Below are 22,840 nucleotides of genomic sequence, written 5' to 3'. Positions count from 1 at the left end.
GCTGTAGTCTGCCTCTGCACGCAGTTGTGCCTCCCTGTGACTTGGACCAAAATCAATGGAGGGACTTGGCCATGCATCCCGCAAGGCATGGGTCTGGCCATGCTCTGAGGTCATTTGACGGGCATATACCCTGGTAATAATAACCTCAGATATATCCGCCAGATGTCCCAGGATCAATAGGAAAGCAAGACAAGAGAGGCAGTAGTGGCTGCTGTGCTTCACCTGCTTGTCTTCAGATGCTGGCCCTGAAAGCCCGTGTGAAGCTGGGTGTTTTGTACCTGGAGAGCACAACTAAAAGTGAATACATTCTGGATTCAGTTTATATTTCCACGTAGTATCTACAGAGGTCCTGCTATACTGCTGGTTGGATAGATACCGAAGGATTCCTAAACTGCATTCCGAAACGGTCGGCCCTGATTGCTGTTTCAGTAGGGTTTTCTCATCGCAGTGCGTCTGGGCTGTGCGAGTGTTGCATGTCAGAAATCACAACGGTGCAGCTTCCCCGGCAGCAACACACGCGCATCAGCCACAGAGTGAGCTGCTGCCTGGTTCTGGAGCCTGAGCTGGATTTCTGTCCGCACCCACGTCTCTCCCTCCAAATAACAAGAGCGCTCCATGGCTCCCATATCGCTTTCCAAACCTGCCCCTGCCCAGCCACATTCCCGGCAGCGCTGCCTCCCTGCGCGCAGCATTCCCAGCCTGCGTGGCCAGGCGGCAGCAAGCATCTCCTCGGGGAGCGGGGTGTGTGCTGCAAATGACGTCCTGAAATCGCTGGAGTCAGCAGAGCCTCCTGACTAAATAAGGGCAGGCAGAGCAGGGCTTTATCAGCGCGGCCCCGGCTCGACAGCTGAGCGCCGAGCCCCGTGGCAGCCCACGCCGCTGGATCTCGGCTGCGCCTTCCACTCATAAGGGGCTTTATTCGGCACGGCTTTGCCCCAGCGAGCTCTTGCCCTTGTCCCCTGTGTTCTCAGGGGTTTATGGTACTGGTGGGGAAGGTGGGCACCCAAAGTGACGTCTTCCTGATGCTTTGGGGTGCGTGTCCGGTGCAGAGCTGGGCTGATGGTGGCCTCAGGTGTCCTGGAGCTGATGGCACAGCTCAGCTGCAGAGTTCAGATGTGGGATTTCAGGTCCCTTCCAATCTCTAGCATATAGTGTGTGTGTGTGATTTCAGGTCTGTCAAATCAGACTCAGGGTTTGCTCTGAAAGAGTTTTAGGATTTGTTTTCTTTAATACCCTTCACTTTCTGCTTTCCTCAGGGTTTTAGCCAGATTCACAGGCATTAAACCCATCAGGACTCCAGTGCCTTCCCAGACATTTAGGTTTAAGGCTGGATGGCAGGATGCCGCTGATCACCCCACATGAGCAGGCAGCAGCAGTGGTTCAAGGCAGTTCCTGAAGGTGAGCCTTGAGGCTCCTGCTTGAGATAGCAGCTGATCCTTTGCCTTCCCAGCTTCACCATCTCTTAGCCTCAGGACTGTAGACCCATGTGATGGATGGGCAGTAGCAGGCAGGAGATGGGCAGAGCTCGTCCTGGCTCCATCCAGGTGTATTGGCTGCAATTTACCTTTGAGCAGGAGCTGTTAGGGAGAGGTATTTCTGCACCTGTACGATCAAACACTGAAGATGCCACAGCCTGACCTCTCATGGGGCTTACAAGATAGGTGGGAGATGGTGAAGGTGGAACAGGACCACCCCAGCTTCAGTAAAATCTCTCCAGATTCCCCAAGCAAGGTGTAGCCATACCTGGAGGTGGTCGAGTGGCAGGAGCCAAGGAGAGGTCCTTGATGGCTGGATATTCTGGCTGCCCCACAGCCGCCACAGTGGGACTGAGCATCTCAGTGCTTCCACAGGCAGGGCTTGGAGAGAGCCAGTGCACACATGGACAGGGAGAAATGATGGCAGCCACGAGGCTCCTGCTATAGCTGGGTGCCAGGACACAGCAGTGAGGGGATGCTCCTTGGTCCCACTCTCCCAGCAATGATGACTCTCACAGAGCTTGGTGTGTTTATAAAGAAGATAATCTTGTTTCATTCTCTCTTGGTCAATAGAACTCCAGTTGCTGGCATCTATTTCCATACCAACCAAAGCCCACGGCTGGGACTCTCCCACTTTCTGTGTGGTGCCTGCAGTGTCCACTCTTTTCCATGAAACCAGGTGAATAAAGACCTTTCCCCCTTGAGGCTCCTGAGCAGGCATGACCTCCTCTGTGAGGCTTATCAGCACAAACTGAGGTCTGTGTCCAGGGTAATCATCTGTGGGGATGGCAAGGGGAATCCTGCCTGGCCCATGCCATCGTGGCCAGGACCACTTCAGCTTGGGTTTCCCTCAAAGCTCTTGAATGGACAACGTCCCTGGCTGCCTTGTGCCATGACCTCGTGTTGTCACCGTGCGTGGTTTGATTAGGAGCCTCCCCGCTCTGGGACTTTGTGTCACTCACGTCTTGGAGATGGGGACACCCAGCTCCTGTTCCAGAACCGGGCCCGTTTTTTACAGCCTTGTGACCAGGACTGAGCAGGGCTGGTTTGGGCTTGGTTGGGCTGGGGTTTTGCAGTTTTGCTGCCCCAGAGCACCCATCTCCAGCTCTGTAAAAGTGCTGCCTGATTCAAACTGCTGCCTGACCCTCCTCCTGTCACAAAAGGTGGTTCAGACTGTGGGGTTTGGGTGAGCCCTTCTCTGTTCCTGGTCCTGTGTGGCCACGGGGACACCAAGCCCTAGGGTTAGTGTCCAGTGCCAGAATCACACGCACACCTGCCCTGGTTGTGAGACCCCCACAATGTGTCCCCCCATGTGTGGGGCTGGAAGGTTTCAGTGCCACTGAATGAGTCCTGGTGTGATGCCTTCACCCCTTTGTTTCAGCCTCATCCCCAACTCAGGCTGGCTGTGGCTCCAGCAGTGACACATTTTTTGCCCACCCTGCTCATTATGCTGAGATGAGTTCTGACTCCAGAGGAGGGTGTGCACAGCTTTATCTGTTTTCCACCCCTTAGGAATTTCCGTAGGCACTTCTATGCCCTATTAGGGTAAGATGGAGCTTTGAGGAGAACACATCAGTTGAGCAGCACTGCTTTCTCCAGGGCTTCCTGGGTCTTTGGGGTTGAAGCAAGAGGGGCTGTGGCTTGCATGCATCCCCTCAAGAGGAGCAGAATTTGGATGGCAGGGCATCAAGTAGAATTAATGGGCTGTTCATTCTGACCGTATGAGAAATCCTTATCTCAACAGCTCACAAACCCAGAAGGGGAAAATTGAAATGTGATTTTAATCTGCAAAAATGACTGTGGAAAATGGTAGCTTCTCATTCAATTGATCTGCTGCTGCATGTAGCAGAAAGGCTTTGACTCCTATCCAAATGCTTGAAATGAGCAGGCAGGCAGCCGGGCTTGGAAATCATGGGATTCAATCAGGCTTTGTGGAGAGGTTATCATTGCAGTGGAATGTGGAACAGGCTTATCTGGAAACAGAGAATAATATTTAAGTAAAACGTCCAATTTAAATATAAATCCTGAGATACAGAAACCCTCCCTCTTCCTGCAGGAGGTGCAGTCTTTTCAGCTGATCCTGGTGCTGACCTGCAGCAGTTTGGCTTCCTGAGTCTGAGTTTTTGTGGCTTGAGACACCTGGAAGGCTGGGTGAAAAAGGCTTCTGCCTTAAGTTTTGATGAGTAATTGGGCTTTGCAGTTCTTTATGGTTTGGATTGGTTAAATCTGAAAGACATTTGAGTTAGAAGTCGCTAAAACTGTTAATTGAAAATAATCAACAGTCTTCGAGGCACAACACCCCCTTTCTGACCCATCCTAGTGTGTTGGGTAAACACACTCTGCTTGTGGATGCCATGTGTTTGGCAGGGCCTGGGGCTGGGCAGGAGTTCCTGGGTCACTCTGGGCTCCCTCGAAACAAATGGCTGCTGCAGCTCTGGTGTTTCCTTGGAAGTGGGAATTCATCCCCATGGGCAGGGAGCAGCTCCTGCCCGCTCAGTGCAGGTACAGTTAGAGAGGCAGGACATGGAGGATGAAAAGCTGGAAGGTCCTGATTGCATATGTGCCGTAAAGACCTCTTGGTGCACTGATCAGTGAGATAACCTGGCTGCTCTGATTTTGAAGAGATAGCTAATTAAATAAGGGGTCCCCAGAGCAATAGCTGAGTCCCTTTGGTAATGGTGAGGTGGAAGCTGGAATAAATCAGTGGCATTTGTGTGTTACCCTGAGGCCGTGCTGCTTTGGGGGACCCACTCATCCAGGCTTTGCTTGATCGGCACTCAGGGCAGCATAGAGGAGAGTGGACCTGAAAGCTAGGAGGGATTCCATTTGGCAGCTACAAATCCTCCCTTTTTCACTCAGGATATCCCTGTGGATGGCCTCCTGAGCTGCTCCCAGCCTGGCTGTGCTGGCCACCATGGAGGTGGCCAGCAGTGCTTTGAGCCAGCAGGTTTTGGCTTGCATCGCTCCATTTAGAGCCGGCTCCGGCAGCTGCCGGCTGGCATCCGAGGGCTGCGGGGGAGCGGAGAGCACATCTCCCGTATGCGGGGCTGGGGTGTGTAGGTTGTTGTCTTATTGAAGACAGCTGCAGATCTGTCTGCTTGTAAGATTAATATCACTTTAACTGCTCCAAAGGGAAGTATCCCTGGGTGAAAGATGCAAGTGGCTCGGGGCTATTTAGAGCTGAGGATAACATTTCGGTATTTAAAAAATTCACCAAGTAATCATAAAGGCTAATGCTTGCTGAGCTTGCTAGGTGGCAGAGAGCTCTGCCAGGCCTGTGCTCCTGCAGCACTGCACAGAAGAGGATGCTTTCCTCCTGGCTGAATGGTCTGTTTGCACCCTTTCTGCGGAAGGAAGGAGGAAAGGTCAGATTCACCCAGCTAAGTAGCCTGGACATGACCAGAATGTCACCACTTGTGTCTGAGTGCTGGTACCATGAGTGAAAAGTCTGGAGCATCTCATGAGCTGTCTGCAAGGGACGGGAGGCTGAAGGGCAAAGCTGCTCTGCAAGGGACGGGAGGCTGAAGGGCAAAGCTGCTCTGCAAGGGAAGGGAGGCTGAAGGGCAGAGCTGCTCTGCAAGGCCAAGATGGCTTTTCTTTTTGGATTTCTTTTACAGTGCTATGGAGGTGTTTCCTTTAGGAGGCAGTTTGCATTGATTTATGCTTAATTCACAATTTAGACCACACCTTGCAGGTGCAGAGTCCATAATATAAAGCAGCAAAGACACGTGTACCTCAGGGATATTGGAGTGTAAACTGAGTGGTACATGCACATGAGAGATGGAGCAAAAAAAGCAGAAGGAGGATGAAGGGTACTGCTGGCTCTCAGGGCAGGGTGCCCGTGGGGTGGGACACACAGGTGGGTTTGACTGTGGGCAGGGAAAGTGGCATGAGAGATGGACTGAAAAGGGGTATTCACTCCCACTGGTTGGACATATTTAATGTTCATGGCTCGTTTTCTAGGGGCTTTTGAATTGTGCTGCTGGGTGCTATAAAATCCATGAGCCTCTGTTGTAGTTTCATCCTGACCTCCTCATCTCCAGACTTTCTCCTCTGCTGGCTTTTGCATGGGCTGCTTTTTGGAGGAACGCGGGGAGCTGGCAGCACAACCAGCAGTAAATAAAGAAAGTGTGGTCCCGATTCAGGCTCTGTCTGAAATGTACCAAATTTATAAGCGTGTAATCAAAAGCCGGCATTTTCTGTTCTTGCCAAAGCTCATTGTTGGCTTTGAGCAGATTTTAACCTCAGAAGAAATTTTCCCTCTTGCACTCTCCATGTCTAAGGTTCAAAGATCATCTCCCTGCCTCCCTCAACCCTCAGCCTTTCTATCTTAACTGCTATGCCCGGCAGACCCTGGGCCACAGGCTGGGAGAGGTTTCATGCCATGGGTTGCAAGTGCTGGGCTCTCCCAGCCTGGCTGGTATTTGTCCTGCATGGCAGCCAGGGCCAAGATTTCCCTGTGTTGAGCTCCCAGGGACTGCCAGCCATGTGGATAACAAATAAATTGAGAGATACTCAAGGCAAGTTCGATGTTATTGTTACGGCTGAGCCCTTTCCTCCAGGCTGGGCTTTGTCACAGTGTTACTAAACCCTCAGCATGGCTTGTTGGAGGGCTGTGAGCAGCAGTGCCTTCCTCTTGTGTCCCAGGGGTGTGTGGCACAACCAGAGAGAAGGTACCTAAAGCACCATGTGGTATCTCCTTAATCCAGATGTTCATCAGCTGGATGATGCCGTAAGAAGTAATCTCAGTGATGGAGGGACCCAGCACAGGCATCAGCATTGCTGGCCAGGGGAGAGCAGCACCCTCCTGGGCACCAGCAGGGCCCACCCGTGGTGTGCTGGAGGTGCCAGGTTTGAAACTACAGCTGTATGAACCTTATTTCCCCCAAATCAAACACTTCTGGATGACTTTGCAAGCAGGGACACAGAAGTTAGGCATGCCCTCCCAAGCAAGAGAGACAGGCAATGCCGACATGTAGCTCGCATCCCCAGGGCAGTGCGGGATCCCAAAGTCATGCCTCTCAGCTTGCTGTCACACGGAGCTGGGGAGCTGGCTCGTGGCCTCCTTGGCCTCACACCCCTTTGTGCCCAAGTGGGTTTGTTGTAAAGCCCTGCTAGCCTTGGGGCTGTGAGGGCTCATAGTGATGTCTCAGCTCCCCACACCCACAGCATCCTCCTGGCAGCCTCTGAAACCCAGGTTGGGTCTTGCTGGCCTCGCCACCTCTTTACCTGCTGGAATTGCAGTACTCAAACCCCACACAGCAGCCAGATAGTATCCAGCAGCTTCTCCGGAGGAAAGGCAACCTCCTCTCCAAAAGGGTGCAAAGGCAGAACAATGTAACTGGGAGCTGCTTTGTCACCTCCAACACCCCCAGTCTGGTCCCTTGCATTGACCCCGGATGCTGGGGGAAAGCTGAACATCTGCATCCATTTGATAACATATTGTCATGGGTCCAGCTCTGTCCTTACTCATGGAAGGAGCAGATCCCAGATCCTGTCCACTTCCAAACTAGTTTTTTGGGAGCCACCTTTAGGAAAGCATCCACTCTCTTGCCAGGAGCTGCCGGCTGCTTCCCCAGCTGGGGCTGGCCGGCTGATTACGTCTGGCTGGGAAGCCGCCAGGACAGCCTCTGCCTGGATCAGTGAGCAACTGAAAGGGGGGATTTTATCTGTATGATGGATCCCATCCTCCAAGAGCAGCAGGACAAAGCTGGGGTCGGAGCATGTCCTGCTGGAGTGAAGAGCTGGATTCTCACTTTGCAAGCTTCTTCCCGGGGCTGGCGCTGGGCTGACTCTGTGCCCCAGAGTGTGCCCAGCCTGCTCTGATCCCCCAGGCATGGAAAGCGTAGAAACGTCCCCTTGGCCCCTGCCAGATTACAGTGGAATTAATCATGCTGATTACATGCTACCAAAAAAGGAGGTGCTTTCTCTTTTCAGAGCTGCCCCAGACATCCTCCTTGTGAATAGCAGCTTCAAATTGCTGTTTTCCGCCTCATCGTGTCTTGTCTCTGGGTTTTCAGGAGTTGTAATAATTTTGGACAAAAAGACCAGGAAAGACAGCAATCCCAGGCAGCTCAGCCTGCAGAGAAAGTGGGGAGATAACGTGTGATTGTGGGCAGGGAGGTGAATCATGGCTCCAGCAAAGTGGGATGTCGTCCCAGGGAGAGACAGGCTGAGCCACAGCAGCTCCGCACCCTCTTCTTTATCACAGGGCCCTGAACAGTGTTTTCGGCTCCCTGTCGAGTCACACTGCTGCCTGTATCAGCTGGGATTCATGCCCTACATTTAGTTCTTTCCTTCTAGCTATTCAAAATGGTGTGTGTATGTATGTGTAGATATATATATTCTATCCTATAAGGGCTTCAGAACAGCATTTCTATGGCCACCTCATTGCACCTGCTTTGTATTCAGGCTAAAGCTAGTCTGGTTTGTATGCTGCATCTCAGTTTAATGGGAAAGAACTAATCCTGATTCCATGACTGACAGTCCAAAATTCCTCTGGAGCATTTTCACTGGAGGGATAAGTGCATCTTTCCTATTTTTTTTTTCCTATATTTCCTAAAACATGACCAAATACCAACCTGAGTTTGTAAGACTCACCAGACACCCTAAAGACCACATTAAAGGTTGTAATTTGTAGTGACTTAGTGTTTGAGGGCTGCTAACTGCTGTCTTGCTATGCACGCAAGAATATGTAGTTTTGCATGTGCAGCCAGTGTATGCTCCATTGCATGCATCAAGGGAGGTGCAAGAAGCCTCAGCAAGCATGATAGCAAGAGCCTGGGGAAAGCAGCTCTCTGTAAGCCCTGGGTGGAACAAAGCAGCTGAGTCTATGGTGCTTCACTCTTCCTTATTTTTAAGGTGCGATTTTGCTGTTTGAAGTCAGCTCCTTCCCAGACCATGAGCAGCTGGGCTGTAAAGCTAGCCCTGCTTTCAGTGCAAAGATCACAGGGCTCCGAGCTCAAGGCATGCAAGGAATATGACAGCCGGCCAGTGAAATAACTCTGATAGCCCTATAGCCCTGTGGAGCAAGAGATGTGCTGGGAAGGAGCGGAGAGGATTCAGGGAGCCAAGCTGAGAAAGAGGCAAAAGCTCTGCCTTTCTTAGGACTTTTTCAAGTAAAGGAGCCCCTTGGGCAATGTGTGTTCTTTGCTGGGGAGATACAGGAGAGGTATTTGGAGTAAAATGTGTCTGATATGCTGGACAATGGCAGAGGTGCAGCAGCTCAGGGCTTGTGGTGATGCCTTGGGCACTCGTCTGAGCTCGGTTTTCAGTGCTTCACACTGCAGTGACAAGCCCCTTTTGCAGTCTCTGCTGCCTCACTGCAATGCATGAACATGCTCATGTTTGCCAATATACCTGCACGGCAACCTTCACACCTTAGCTTTAAGCATCTCTGCCTCTCACTTGTTGAAAATCTTGGCTTTTCTCCTTGAGTGTGGGGGTTTTGGATCAAGTGAAAAAGCACTGAGTGGGCTGATTTGATTTTGTTGCTAGAGTCTGCTGCTCGTGCTGGGACAATCTTGGCTTGGATGGTGCTCACTGTTGTGCCCTCTTCTCTCCACAGGACAGCTCATGCCAAAGCCAAGGCTGAGGGGTCTGAGCAGGCAGCTCAGGCAGCTAACAACGAATCGGGCATAGCCAGAATGATGGCCAGGGAGCTTTCTCCAGACTTCTACCAGCCAGGTAGGACCAGAGGCATCTTGTAAGAGGGAGTTTGCAGTTTCCCTGGGGAATCTGTTCAACTGCTTCACCCGCTTCATAACTCCACAAGTTTCCCTCCTGCCTATCCTAAATCCTCTTTCGCCCAAGTTCAGCCATCTCCCTGCCCTGGATTATTTGCTGTCCTCCTTACACCGCTGTGCTACCTGATGTTACCAATTGCTCAGCTTCCCCTCATGTTTCTCCATGCACTGAAGCCCTCCCAGCACCATGCAAGCAGGCAGGGAGCTCGGTACTAGCAGTGTTCCTGCAGATACATCCCTCATGGCTTTTTCTTGGAACAGCTTTGCAGACTGACTCATAAGCCCACACCCTGTGGGGCCCCACACCGCACCAGGGTATGATCAGACTTGGCTAATTAGGGGCTGTAATATCCTATAAGGAAGTTGCTAATGCAGACTACTACTTCCCTGAGCCTCTATTTATTTATTAACATCGCTACTGATTATTTGCCTGGGAAAACACTTGGGAGGTTCTTCTATGAGACCAAGCACTGAGGATTAGTAAATAGGAAGTGTAATACTAGAAGCAATATTGTGAATGCCATTACCTTTCCCTGCACAAAGTTAGCTAGAGAAAGCTTTCCTGTCCAGAGAGGGAAGGCTATAACAGAGCAGAAAACAAGGATCCAAAAGCCTACATTTTTATCATGTCTTTCTTATTACCCACCTTTGTTTCCTGCAACAAATATCCTGTGGCTGCTGAGGCAGGATCATGAGGGACCATCACAGTGGCAAAACTGGGGGTAGATGCCAAAGGCTGACTCTTGCTCAGCAAAACCTGCACAGTTCCTGTTCTGATTTTGGTGCCTCCAGGTCTCTGGTACTACACACCAGCACAGGGCATGCAACGGGAAAGGGGAATCTCCTTGCTTGGCCAAGGAGAGTCATGCTGAGATTTGACTAAATTCCCTGTATTCCCACCTTGCTCTGACCTACAGAGTGCCCAGCTGGGAAGATGCCATGCTTGAGGGCTGCCCCCCCCCCCCCCCCCCCCCAGCAAGGCCCATTGAAACTGGATTTGAGAGGGGAAACACCACAGTGCTTGGGCATGGGTGTGAGCCAGCATGTGGCACTTCATTTAACAATAGCTAAACGTGGCTTGATCCTGACATAAGCCCCCCAGCTGCCATTCACAGCTCCACATTCACCCTTTGCACACTGGGGTATTTATAGCGCAGAGGCAAAGGAAACTGGAATTCCTAATGGGAGGTTTTGACATCTAGCTAGATTATATTTTCCACCCATGGCAACTGAATGAGACAATTGAAAAGGTCTTTGCAAAATGCCTGAAGCAGCCTGGCCTCTGCTCCTTGGGTGCTGAATCCTCTCACCACTTTAATGTAGGGCTTTTATACAGGGCTTTGCTTAGGTCCTGGCCTCTCTCAATGGCCTTGTTAGCTTCTCATGCATGGTTTTATTCTATGATTCTTTTAAATCCCTAAACTCCCTAAGTGTACAACAAGGGGAAATGTCTCTTCTTCACAGCTGCCTTGTCCAGGGACAGGCAAAATTCCACCCTTGGATTTTGCTAGGACTCAGAGCTGCTGGTCACAGAGCCAGGAGAACCGGGCGGTGCTTGGCAGCTGCATTTCACCCTGTTATCCTGGCAGATAGACCCTGATATGTCTGGCAAGGGCAATCCTTCTCAGCAAGCCTCATATCTCTAATAAGTACTGAGCCCTGGGTTTCATTTAGGATATCAACCCTAATAGCTTAGAGGAGAGGGATACAAGCCAAAGTCCTTGCTTAAATGTCATGCTGAGAGGTGAGGGTGGGGAGGTGATGAGGATCCAAACTACGCAGTGCCCTCCAGGTAGCTGGGGTATTTTGGTGTGAATTATTCAGGAGGAGAAGAGAGCAGCAGGAGGGAGCAAGGAGCCTGGAGCTGCAGGCAGCCTATTTTGAGGAGTCTGAACAACTGCGAAAACGGCTTCCGAATAATCCACTTGCAGCCAGAAATAAATGGCCCTGAATGGGTCGTCTGCTGATTGACAGGAGCGTGCAGGCAGGCAAGAGCAGCTAAAATCAGTGCCCTTTTCTCCCCAGTGCAGAGGCATTGCCTGCATGGGTAGGAAGTAGCAGCATACAAATCACACCACTGATTTATTAGAGGGAAAGGAGCACCAATCCAAATTTCCCCACCAGGCTTAAATGTGCATCAGGCCTTGGGGTGGAGGATACGAGGGGGGGAACTGCAAGGCAGCTGGGGACAGCGTGACTCCAGGGCCTGTGCTGTTGAGGAACACAGTGCACGCCCTGTACGTCTGCACTCCTCTGCTGAATCACTTAAATTCAGCAGAATGAGGCCAAAGCCACTTTCAGAAGCAGGTGCTTTGCTTTCAGACGAGTTGAGACCTCCCACTGCCTGTAAGGAGCACGCTCCTCTTGTTCTCACTTGTTATGAGCACCATGGTGATGTCCAGGGACCCCTGTCCCAGGTGGGTAGCAGCATGCAGAGCACCGTGCAGGGTTGCTATTCCAAAAGGTATTCCCAGTTGTTCAGTGGTGGATTTTGCTCAGCCAGCCACCCAGCACGATGGGTATCTTCGGTGTCAGGCTCTGGCTGACCTTCCCAGACTCTAGCTGGGCTGCAGTTTGCTTTGCAGACATGGCCTAGGGTTAACAAGAAGATTCAATGATAAGTGAGTGAAGGCAATGTTGCTAAGAGCTGACAAATCATCGTGGGAGATGAGGCCAGGACAAGCGCCAAAGCCCTGAGTCACCTTGTGTGATGGTGCTGGGTAAATCTGCTGCTGTTGCAGGGCTCAGTGCAGAGAGGAGGGCTGTGAAACTGGCAACCCTGCTCCATGCATGAGAAACATGGTTTTCCCATTATAAGGGATGAGAGATATTTGGGGATGCCTACCTTTCCCGAGGAAACTGGGCATCCCCTGTATCACTTGTGAAGTTGTTACCGTGTTAGACACCAAAGAAGCCACACCAGCCATTCAAAAAACAAATCAAAAACTTGGATGGGAGCTGGATCCTCTTTAACCCCAGGATAACCCACCCATGTGGGCACAAGCTGGACTGCAGATGATCACTGTTTCTTTAACCTCACCTGGAGCTCCCCCACTGTCCTTCAGCTCTTTCCAGCTGGACAGCACATGGTGGGGCTCAGAGCTTCCAGCTGCTCCTGCAGGAGACTCTTCCTGGAAGCAGGCTGTGGTTTGGGAGCACCTCATCTTCCAGCCTCTCAGAGTCTTCCCCAAACCCATTGGTGGTGGTGGTGGCTTTCTACAGCTACCTGAAAGGAGGATGGAGAGAGGAGGGGGCTGGTCTCTTCTCTCCAGTAACAAGAGATAGGACAAGAGGAAACAGCCTCAAGCTGCACCAGGGGAGGTTTACATGGAGGGGAGGAACAATTCCTTCCCCAAGGAGTGCTCAGGCATTGGAACAGGCTGCCCAGGGCAGTGCTGGAGTCACCGTCCCTGCAAGTGTTCACGCTCCACGTAGACGAGGCCTCAGCGCCATGGGTTAGTGGTGGCCTTGGCAGTGCTGGGGATGGTTGGACTGGATGAGCTTAAAGCTCTTTTCCAACCCGGCTGATCCGCTGATTCTGTGATGGCACGGAGCCGGAGCATTCTGTGTCCCTGCGCTCTGCGGGCAGCTGCTCACACCTCTCCTCTCTCCGCAGGCCCCGAGTACCAGAAGCGGAAGCTGCTGCAGGAGATCATGGAGAACGCGGAGCACGCCATCAACATGGAGGAGGATGCTCCTCGGCCCGAGGGCGCCCCGCCGCCGCCCACACCCCCCGAGAGCCCCCAGCTCCACGAGCAGGACGAGGCCCGCGGCCGCCCCAGCCCCGCCGCCACCCCTCCGGAGGCCAAGCGGGCCAAGGCGGCTCCGCGCCAGGACGGTGCCCTCCGTCCGGGCAGCTGGGCCGAGCCCGCCGGGCGCTCGGGTGGGGGAAGCCCCGCACCGCCTGATGGCGAGGGCCGGCCGGGGTCCCGCGGCTGGGCGCGCCCGGCCGAGCAGATGGAGATCGAGCCGCTGCAGAGGAAGGCGCGCGACCCCGACGTGGAGCACTTCCAGGGGTACCACAGCTACGCCGTCCGGACCTCCCCGGCCACGGACTATGAGGAGGAGCCGCTCATCGAGCCCGAGCCGCCCTCCGCGGAGCCCCGGCGGGACGCCCAGCGCCGAGGGGGCACCCCTGTCCCGCCGCAGGAGCGGGAGGAGAAGCCGGCGGCCAAAGCGGAGGAGAAGCCAGCGGCCAAAGCGGAGGAGAAGCCGGCGGCCAAAGCTGAGGTCAAGCCGGAGCCACCGCGGGACAAGGAGCCGAAGCAGCGCCCCAGCCCCGAGCGCAGGGCTGCGGGCCAGGCTGAGCCCACCGCCAACAAGAAGACTGAGGCCAAGGGGCCGCGGCGGATAGAGCCCAAGGCGGGGGCCAAGGCGGTCCCTGGCCCGGTAGCGGCGGTGGCGGCGGCAGCGCAGGAGGTGGAGGAGTGCGAAGAGGTGAGGGGGGACAGCCCGGAGGCTCCCAGTCTTCGCCGGGGGCTGGTGTTTGTTTTATCCCAGGAGGTCTGAAGGATGCAGAGCCCATGGCCCTCAGGCTGCAGTGAGCCCAGAGGCTCGTTTGGGGATCCCAAGGGCTGCTGGAGGGATTTGGTTTCCTCTCTCCTGTTGCCTTCCCAGCCAGCCCTGCCCTGGATGCTGGGGATGGCATTCATAACCCTATTACTTTAACTTCCTCTCTGCACCAGGGCACATGCACTTTAGGCACATCTCTGTCTCAAATTTTGAGGAAAACAGGCATCGTCTCATTAGTTTTTTATGATTTTCTCTTGTTCTTGCCCACCCTTTTACCAGCCAAGGTGGAGCTGGAAATCTGGGGGAAAAACTGTAGGACGAGGAAGAAAAAGCTGAGTGGGTTTTATTTTTTTACCTACTGCTTTTATGTTTTTGCAGTAGGGGCATCTTACAAGTTGAACTGTGACACTGAATCACCAGCTGATTAACACAGAGTCACTGAAATTCAATTTTGCTGTTAGCAAATACAGCTGTAAAACCAGACATTTTACGAGCCTGCTGCCTCTCACCTTGCAGCCTTTTGGATGTGAATGGTTCCGATGGCATTTCAGACAAGCACAGCTTGGAAATATTTTGGTCTGAAATCAGAGCAAATCTCATATGGTTAAATTTGTCTGTCTTAAAAATGGCAACTTTTACATATGTGGGCATGGAGAAGGGAATTGGGACAAGCTGCTTGATACGGGCTTAGCAGTTCATGTGCTTAGTTGTGGTCTCCTTTAGTCTGATTTAGTCTTTCTAGAAGAAAGGGGAGGGGAGGAGGGATAGGAGTTGATACATATTCAATGAGTTTGAAATTCAGGCTGGTTGTTAACTGCCAAATTTCTGTGCATCAAGAGGGGATGGTTCTCGTATTTTTAAATAGCAGAATCAAGCTGCATCTGTCTCCTTGCCTTGAGCTGTGGGGTGTAATACTCTGGTTTGTGTTTTTCCTTCAGGGACCTAACACAATCGTGATCTGCATGGTCATCTTACTCAACATTGGTCTGGCCATCCTGTTTGTGCATTTCTTGACATGAAGTGCCCCTCGGACAAGGTAAGAAGAGCAATAAGCTTTTAATCCTCGATTTATAGACATAACTATGGATGCTATAGGTTGACTAGCTTTACTGACTAATCATTCCTCAGTGGATGTCCTCTTGATGAAAATGCATGGACATTTATTCCATAGATGCAATTACCTTGCATTGAGCATTGAGTTTCTCAGTTACCCTTTGTCTGTTCCAAGAGTGATTTGTAGAGCAATTTCAGTGGATAGTTCTCAAGTCTTTTCATAAAGTGATTTATTTCCTCACAGTTAAAAAATGGAACTGTGTTGATCTGATACCATCCCACAGTTTTTTTGCCTTCCCACAGTATAGTTTTGCGTTCCCAGCTGCATGGGTATGGTTCATGGAGTGAAATTTCTATGAATGTTAAATTTAAAACTTGTTTCCTGCAAATATGCTTCAAAAAGCACTTTGAATTTGCTGGTCTGTGGTGGCTGGTGCCAGGTAACTCATTCATTGCAGTATTTATTGGCAAGAATACAAAGAAAATACAAAACTGTGAAATTTGCAGCTCTAACTGCACCAGTGCTGGTTCTGCAGGTGTTGTTATGTAGTTGTTTTATTAAAGGTAAATATAAGCTGTGAGGATATTGGGCCGCATTCCTGGAGCCTCCTGTGGGCTAGAACTGCTCTGCTGGGCACTGCTTTCTGTTGTGTTATTAGTCCCCACACAGCCTGCAGAGGTGAAAGCCTTGCAGACAGATGTGATTACATGTCAGTTGCATTGTTTTGCTCCCCCTTGACTCTCCCATTCATCTGTGTCTGGGACAGGCGTTGCTGCTGATGGAGACCATGGACCTTGGCGGGGATTAAATCTCAGCCGCCTGGAAACACCCAAGAGGAGGACTTTGAGATCCCAAGGTTGCACTGCAAACATCAACCTTAAATGAAAGCGCCTGAAGTTCAGTTCAGTCTCCCTGTTCCCAGGCTGTGGCTGGCCTCTGCAATCTACCAAGGAAAAGCCAGGGTTTCTGCAATTCAGCCTCCTTCTCTTCTTTGTATGAAATAGCAGTTGCCTTAAATTATTCTCACCAAAGTCATCAACTGTCCTGTCGTGCCAGTGATGAGGGATTTATCTGTAGCTGTAGGAGAACAAGTGAGAAGGTCTTATGTGTGCACACTGATGTGTTTTGTAATTCCTTTGGTTGACTCAGTGTCAGAGATTTCCCAAAGACTATCATCCATGGCTTGGAGATGAAGCAATGCACAGCAACCAAAATGACTCATCGGAGCTGTGCCATGGCTAAGGGTGGATGTCGCCCTCCGTGCTTGGAAGTCATCCAAAGGGACGAACAAAAGTCTTTCCTTTTCCCATTGCCTGGAGTTGTTTTCCATGTATGGAGGACTGAGAGGGGGAGCAAGTTGAAATTGGGCTTGTTAATGTGTAATCAGAGTCCTGCCCATGGACGTGCCCTGGAGGGTGGCTGCGGGATGGGGTGTGAGGGACTGCCTGATCCAAGGCTGTTTGTGCAGGTGGACATTGTGCCGATGTCAGCACCAGGCACCGTCTGAGTACTCTCCTGCTACCAGCAATACTCTGTACAGAAGTGTCTTGCAGTGGCAGAGTTCCCACTGTAACAGGAAAGGAAATTGGTGTGCTGAATCTGTCCCTTTGCCCCTTCTTACTATGAAAATGGTGTGAGTTACAATGAAAAGGAGGTACTTACTGAAAAATACCTCTGTATACCCGCAGGTTCCTCCCCTGGCTGCGCTGGGCTGCAGGGTGGCTCCTGGGCTCTCTCACTGTGACAGAGTGAACAGACTTCCCAGGCAGAGGATGCAGGGTGGCTGTTGTGGGAGTGGTTATGCTATTCCTGAAAGAAAAAAAGGTGCAGAGACCCGAGCGACTCCAGTGTATTGCGGTTTTAGGCTCGCAGCAGCCAGGCTTTCAGCAGTGGGAGAGCACAGTGGGGCAATCCTAGCTGTTGTGTTGTGTGCGAGGCTTAGAGGCCTGGGTGGTTTGCACCGATTCTTCCCAAAGCTGCTACAGAGAGTGACCTTTGGAAGGAGATATTCCCACCGTGACCTGCTCTGATCCTTAGCAGTGCAAACTTAGAAAGTCAGCGCAGCTGATATTACAGTTTAGTGTGAGGCTGAGTGCTTGGACATGTTTCTTCCTGCTTTTAAGAGCATTATGTATTTTCTATCCATTTTTAAGATAATTGAAAATGTTATTTATAGTTGGTTGTGCACCTCTGTGTATCCTGAAGTCCCACAGCACAGGACTGGGCAGGAAAACCTAAGGGACTGGAAAGAATGGGGAAATAATGGTTAAGGAAAAAAAAAAACAGGTGCCCTCCAAAGGTCAATCTGAAAGGATTTCTGAGAGAGTGGCAGACACGCAGGGTTTTACACTGACTGGAGACACAGGGCAAAACCTGCCTAGTTTATCAACTCTAATTATGGCATAGGAGAATGAGAATAATTGAGTACTTTTATTTGTGAACCAGGTTTATTTTTTAACCTTATTGACCTCAGGAATGTTGTCACAGTAGCAAATATGTGGTGTTAACTGTGGGAGAAGTGAATGTGATCCCTTTCTAAAAGCCATGTGGCTGTACCAGTCCTGAGAAAGCTGTGCAGCATCATCAACACTTCCACAGAGCATAGTTTAGTAACAATTTGCTTTTTTTTCCCCTTTTCTTAACTATAAATGTATTGCAAACCCCAGCCTCTGCTGCCTTTGATGTTTTATCTCCGTTTGCTGGCATTCACTTGCCAGCTCTGCAGTTTCAGTACGCCAACTGATTTTATTAGCCACAAAGACAATTTCCATTGAGAGACCTGAGGGGCTTTTATTCATCACTAAGCACAAAACTTGATCTTTTTCAACAGTGCTAAGGTAATTCCCCCTCCTCCCGTCCCATTTTTTTTATGCATGTGATATGCACTCAGTAATGTGCTTTCCTTCTAGTAACCTTCTGAGAAAAGTAGGTAGAGTTGCTTTTATGTGACATATAAATATATCCATATTGTGCTGAGATATGGATATATACACATACATACATATAGCCCCTTAGGGATTTTGTTTTCTTAGATGCAAAATAACAGATTTACCTCAAACTGCATGCTTTCAAAACTGACTAGGATATTGTGGTATACTTTCAGGTCTTACAAAGATGCAGATACATTTCACTCTTCACACAAAATACCTTCAGCACAGGTTTTGCAAGCTGTTTACTACAATCTGTGTGCTACTGTCCAGAGTTTTCTGTCGGTTGTTCTGCTGGATTATGTGCAATAATAAACAGTTATCTGCTCACTATAGCCATGAGGATGTTTGCAGGGGGGATCTCCAGGTTGACATAAACACTCCAGTCTTAAAGGATCGTTCATCAACGTGTGGTGTGGGATTTCACAGGTGGCATCTGGATGGTTTTTACCTTTTTCCCAATATCTGTTTCAAAACCTTGATTTTTTTGTTGATGGAGGATACTTTGCAAAGAGAATTGTTTTCCCTTACTGCTTTCTAGAAATTTGGTGCCATTCATTCAAGGACGCCTCCTGCTCTCTCAGCAAGCTCTGTGTGCTACCATCATGTTGGCCTCTACCCGAGGTTGCATGGGGCCAGGAGGGAAGGCTGCTCGCTGGCCCGAAGCCTGCCTGGGCAAACAGATGGCCGCTGACAGGTCCCTTTGCTGCCTCCCAACCCCAAGTGTGGACAAGTTTCTTGCAAGCTGTGTGTCACTGCCTGCTCCTTCAGTGCTGGGGTTCTCCTGGGTTTGGTGAGGAGCAATTCTCTCTTTTGCCTATGGCCCGTCTTCTTGCTCAGCCTCTTGAAACAGCCAAAGTGAGAGGAAAGCCAGGCATGAGGGACAGGGAAATGGTAGCCCTGGGAAGAGTGAGTTATGGAGGAGGATGGTAGAGCGGAGCCCAGCGCCAGCCAGGGGCAGCAGGGGCCTGAGGAATCCAGAGTAGCCAAAACCTTCAATCCCATTTCTATTTCTGGAGTGTCTCACATGGACAAAGCCGGGCTGTGCAGAGAGGCTGGTGGGACACAGGCTCAGCCTCCATGGGCAGCAAGACCTCTGCGTTCACCCAGCAAAGCTGGGAGTTCATGTGATGGAAGATTTTGTGCTCTGGTAAAGACTTGGGGAGCCGAGTTTAGTGAAATGATGGCCATGCTCTCCTCTTGGCTGGTTTTGCTTCTGGTATGGTAGGAACCAGTAGTATCTCATTCATCCAGTCACTGGGAGGAGGCTGGGGGCGGGGGGGTAACCGGAGCCTTATGCACCTCTTAAATCACAGGCTGATGAATGGAGCAGATCTTTGGCCCTTGTGTGACAGAGGCAGCAGGGAGGGTGGTGGGTCTGCTGCTAAGGCAATGACGTAGTGCTTAAAAAATACGGATAAATGCCCTTTCCCCAGGACAGGGGGAACAGCACTGAGTCTCTGACTAGGGAGCTGCTGGTCTCAGGGGTAATGTCCCCTACACTGCCCCTGGCCGAGCGTCACCGGGTGCAGGCAGGGAGGTGTCCGACATGTGAGAACCAGGATAAAGGCATTGGCCTGATCCTGTGTCTGAAGGGCAGCAGCCTTAGCTTCAGCAGCCTTAGCAGTGGGAGGGAAGGTGCAATCTGAGCCCTGGTGTCCTTTGAGAGTGACCTGCTCAGGAGTCCTAGGGATGGCCACGCTGCCCTCCACCGGCCTTGCGGGACATCGGGGCTCTCCCGAGCATCCCCCTCTCTTGGCCTTCATATTTTGTGTGAGAGGAAGGACCAGAGCTGGGGTGAAGGTGTCCCCAGCAGTGAGCTGGTGCTGGGAAGCGCTGAGGGGTTACTGTGCTCCAGCTAGGAATGGGTCTGGGGCTGCACCACCATCTTCACTGCGGGACCTTTCCCGGAGAAAGCCAAAATGACTCCAGAAGCATTAATGCATCCGGGAATAGCCGCTTCTTCCCATGCCTGGCCCCAGCTTAGCCTCCAGCCCCAGCTCCGAAAGCTTTCCCACCCCACCTGGCCAAGTCAAGGGCATGCCATGCCCTGCTCAAGGCTAGCAGCAAGAGTTCCCATGGTGGCCACCCTCTCCTGTTCTCTGCTACCAGAAACACTGGCACTGCATGGATGGAAATAGTTGCTTTTATTTCCTCTGGGCAGCCACCCACCCCGTGGCTGTGAGGACAAACAAGGATCAGCCAGCAGGGAAATACAGTGGGACCTCGCTAACAACCTCAAAATCACACCAGGCCTTCTCCTTGAGCTGGGAAAGCTTTTAAAGGCTTCCTGGTTTGTGGCTTCAGGCATTCCCTTTTGGAGGGGCAGCATGTGGCTGCCGGTGTGCTCGCAGCATCCCCCGTCTCTATAGAAACAGCACAAGTCACAAGGTGGCTATTAAAAATACCTGAGCCATTATAAAACACAGATTGTCCTTAACACTCTGCCCATCACCCACAGTGCAGGGGATTGGGATTGTAGTCATGTTTCCTCCCTCAGGCAATAGCTGGGAAAGTGCCCCTGCTTTGGGGCACAGGCAATGCCAGCGGTGCCTTCCCATCAGGGTCTGCATTTAGACCCTGCAGGGCATAAGTGTGAAGGGCTGGTTAAGTGCTAAACTGAGGGCATTTTAGTAAATTAGACTTCGATCCACTGTGCATCGTAGCACACTGCCCGCAATGGATGCTGTGGTTTGGAGAGTGCAGAGGAGCAACCTCTGTGAGCAGGGAGAGCAGGCATGGCCCGGGGCAGCGCTGGGGAAACATGGGTTGCAAAATGAACAAGTAACTGCTGCGTGAGTACATGGGTACTGCTGGAGGACTCTGCCCCACGGAGCCTGCTTGAACTAATCAGTTCAAAGAAGCAGCCGGGGGCCAAACCAGACTGAAAAGGGGCTGGATCTAATTCATTCCCTGATGTGTGCTTCACCCTCTCTTGTGGCTCTGAAAAATTTAAGCAGTGGCTCAGCATCCTCTTTAAGTGACCTGGGCATTACTAATTTAAAGGTGCCACTATTTTAATGTTAGTAATGTGCTCTTTGCAGAATCATGCCACAGAGCGGAAGCCAAGCTCTCATAGCCTGCTCTGGTTGCAGGGGGATGCTGGGTGCTCTCATGGTCTTTTTGTCCCTTTTTGGGGGAACTGCTGGTGTTTTGTGGGTTACTCCCTAATGTGGCCCTGGGGCAGGCTGGGTCCCGAGTGCTGTCCAGGACTGAAGGCGAGAGGCTCTCCCAAAGAACCATCAGCATGGCCATGCTCTCCTCTGGCACAGGCTGGCATGGATGACCAATTTCCCTCCTGAAAGTACCTTTTCCACCACTCACATCTAGAGACAATGTAAGGAGATAACCGACTGGGGCTTAAACTGAGGATTTTGGTAAGTTATTTAAACTTCTGTGTTTTGCAGGAGTAAATAACCCTTTCTTGGGATCCACCCATGCACCATGTAGAGGTGATAACTGTGTGGCCTCTATCACCAATGCACTGGGACCAGGCAGATTCAGGTAAACGTGTTGCATGGAGTGTCTCCTAAACTGAAAGTCTCAGCTGAATGCCGTGAGCTTCAGCCAGCCCATGGTTCTTCAGGCCCATAAACCTCACTCAGCCCTTCCCCAGGCTGCTGCCTCTTCCATCTGCCCCTCTGCACTGCTCACAAATCCATCCCCTCTGCTCTGGGCTCCACCACAGTGTCAGGTCCCTCCTTTCCTGCCAGGGGACTTGTTTGCTTGTAATTGAAGAAAGCAGATGGCATTTTACCAGGTTGAAAAGCACTGGAAGGGCAGGGGTTAGAAATAATGAGCTAAAAGGTTAGATCAGATTGAGAGGCAGCGTCAATGTGGAAAATTATTTAGGGGTAGCACATTCTCTATTTGGCGGCATATTTATAAACCTGTAGCCTACGTTCATTCTGTTGAGACTAAATGAATGCTGAGGGTAAAATACAGCTTCAAACTCTATGAGCAGGGTGGAGTGTCACAGGGTACAAAGTAATCCAGGCTGAAGCTTGAAGGGGGTTCTCTGGTTTCTTACAAGGAATAAAGGCTTTTATTGAGACTCTGGGTATCCAGAGGAAGTTACAGTGTGATGAGTTATTGCTTTTCATTCCTTGCTGCTAGTGATTTATTTCCTGGCAGCACGCAGCTGCCTGCCCTCTCAACCAGCATCTCCTTAGCAAGCTGAGTGCTGACCTTCTGCCTCCACTTCCATCTAAAACTCTCTCAACTCCTCTTCCTGTCAGAATACGTGCAGGAGCTGGTGCTCATTTCTCATCTGCAGAGTTTAATGCATTTGCTGGAGATCTCGTGGTGCTGAGGGAATTTATCTGCCAATTACTTCTCAAAAGATAACAAAGGGTCATGCAGTATGTGGCACATAAGGGCAGAAAGGGGAGAACTGGGGTTTAATTGAATACCACCTATGTTGGCCAAAAATTTCAGAACTATCCATTAGCTGTTGGCCTGGGGCTGAAGTTTAATTAAGAGAATACAGTTTTTAGGGTGTCTGTGGGAAGAAAGCATAAAGGCAAACAGTGAAGGAAATGTGATGGGAAGGTGGAAAAAGACCCTGCTGGTGAGTCTTCAGGGCTGAGCTGTTACTTGGGTTTGCAGAGATCAAGACCATCTATCAGACTGCATGTCCAATGTCTGAGAAATGCCTTAGGTCAGGATGAAGGTGAGTTTCCAAGCTCAGACATTAAATCCTCTTCCCACATGGCCTCAGGACAAAGCTGTCTTTCCTGCTGCTCTCTGCACCTGCAGCCATGGGGTGAAGAGCCTGGGGACACAGGACAGCCTGTTCCCAAGGAGATGCTGCCTATGCTTGAGGGCCTGGGAGGCACCATCCTCCATAGCCCCCAGCACCAAGGGCTAAGCTTTGCTGCCATGATCTAGTTACTGTGCTAAAGCAAACAGTATGGAGATGCACACAGCCTTGACTTCTCCTCCTCTCCAGCCTCACTAGGCTTGCAGGATGTCACCAAAGTACTGCACTGCTAAGAATGGAGCAGGGAGGGAAAGGGGAAAGGAGAGGATGTGGTGCTGCTCCCTCTGTGTCCCTGACTGCCAGAGCTGGCTATGGCATGTGTGCACCCGTAGGTGCCTGTGTACTCAAGGGCTCTCTGCCCCAGG

The 22,840-nt window shown here is 51.1% G+C and overlaps 2 protein-coding genes across 2 annotated transcripts in view; both read left to right on the top strand.

Annotated features, from left to right (window-relative positions):
- JPH2 (junctophilin 2) overlaps positions 1–15,677 on the top strand; it is a 28,049-nt gene extending 12,372 nt beyond the window's left edge. Inside the window, exons 3-6 of the mRNA XM_057432113.1 lie at positions 9,043–9,161; positions 12,837–13,657; positions 14,671–14,768; positions 15,553–15,677. Coding sequence (XP_057288096.1) covers positions 9,043–9,161; positions 12,837–13,657; positions 14,671–14,751 — 1,021 coding nt within the window. The 3' untranslated portion in view covers positions 14,752–14,768; positions 15,553–15,677. The remainder of the gene's footprint in view (positions 1–9,042; positions 9,162–12,836; positions 13,658–14,670; positions 14,769–15,552) is intronic.
- ADA (adenosine deaminase) overlaps positions 1–16,177 on the top strand; it is a 201,190-nt gene extending 185,013 nt beyond the window's left edge. Inside the window, exon 11 of the mRNA XM_057432120.1 lies at positions 15,653–16,177. Within this exon, the coding sequence (XP_057288103.1) occupies positions 15,653–15,671 (19 nt within the window). The 3' untranslated portion in view covers positions 15,672–16,177. The remainder of the gene's footprint in view (positions 1–15,652) is intronic.
- Positions 16,178–22,840: the final 6,663 nt, after the last annotated feature.

The sequence above is a fragment of the Pezoporus wallicus genome, unplaced genomic scaffold, assembly GCF_028554395.1.
Source record: "Pezoporus wallicus isolate ANWC-B61680 ecotype Strahan unplaced genomic scaffold, APGP_CSIRO_Pwel_v1 contig_10810, whole genome shotgun sequence".
NCBI classification, from domain to species: domain Eukaryota; kingdom Metazoa; phylum Chordata; class Aves; order Psittaciformes; family Psittacidae; genus Pezoporus; species Pezoporus wallicus.
This window is presented reverse-complemented; position numbering and strand designations above follow the sequence as displayed.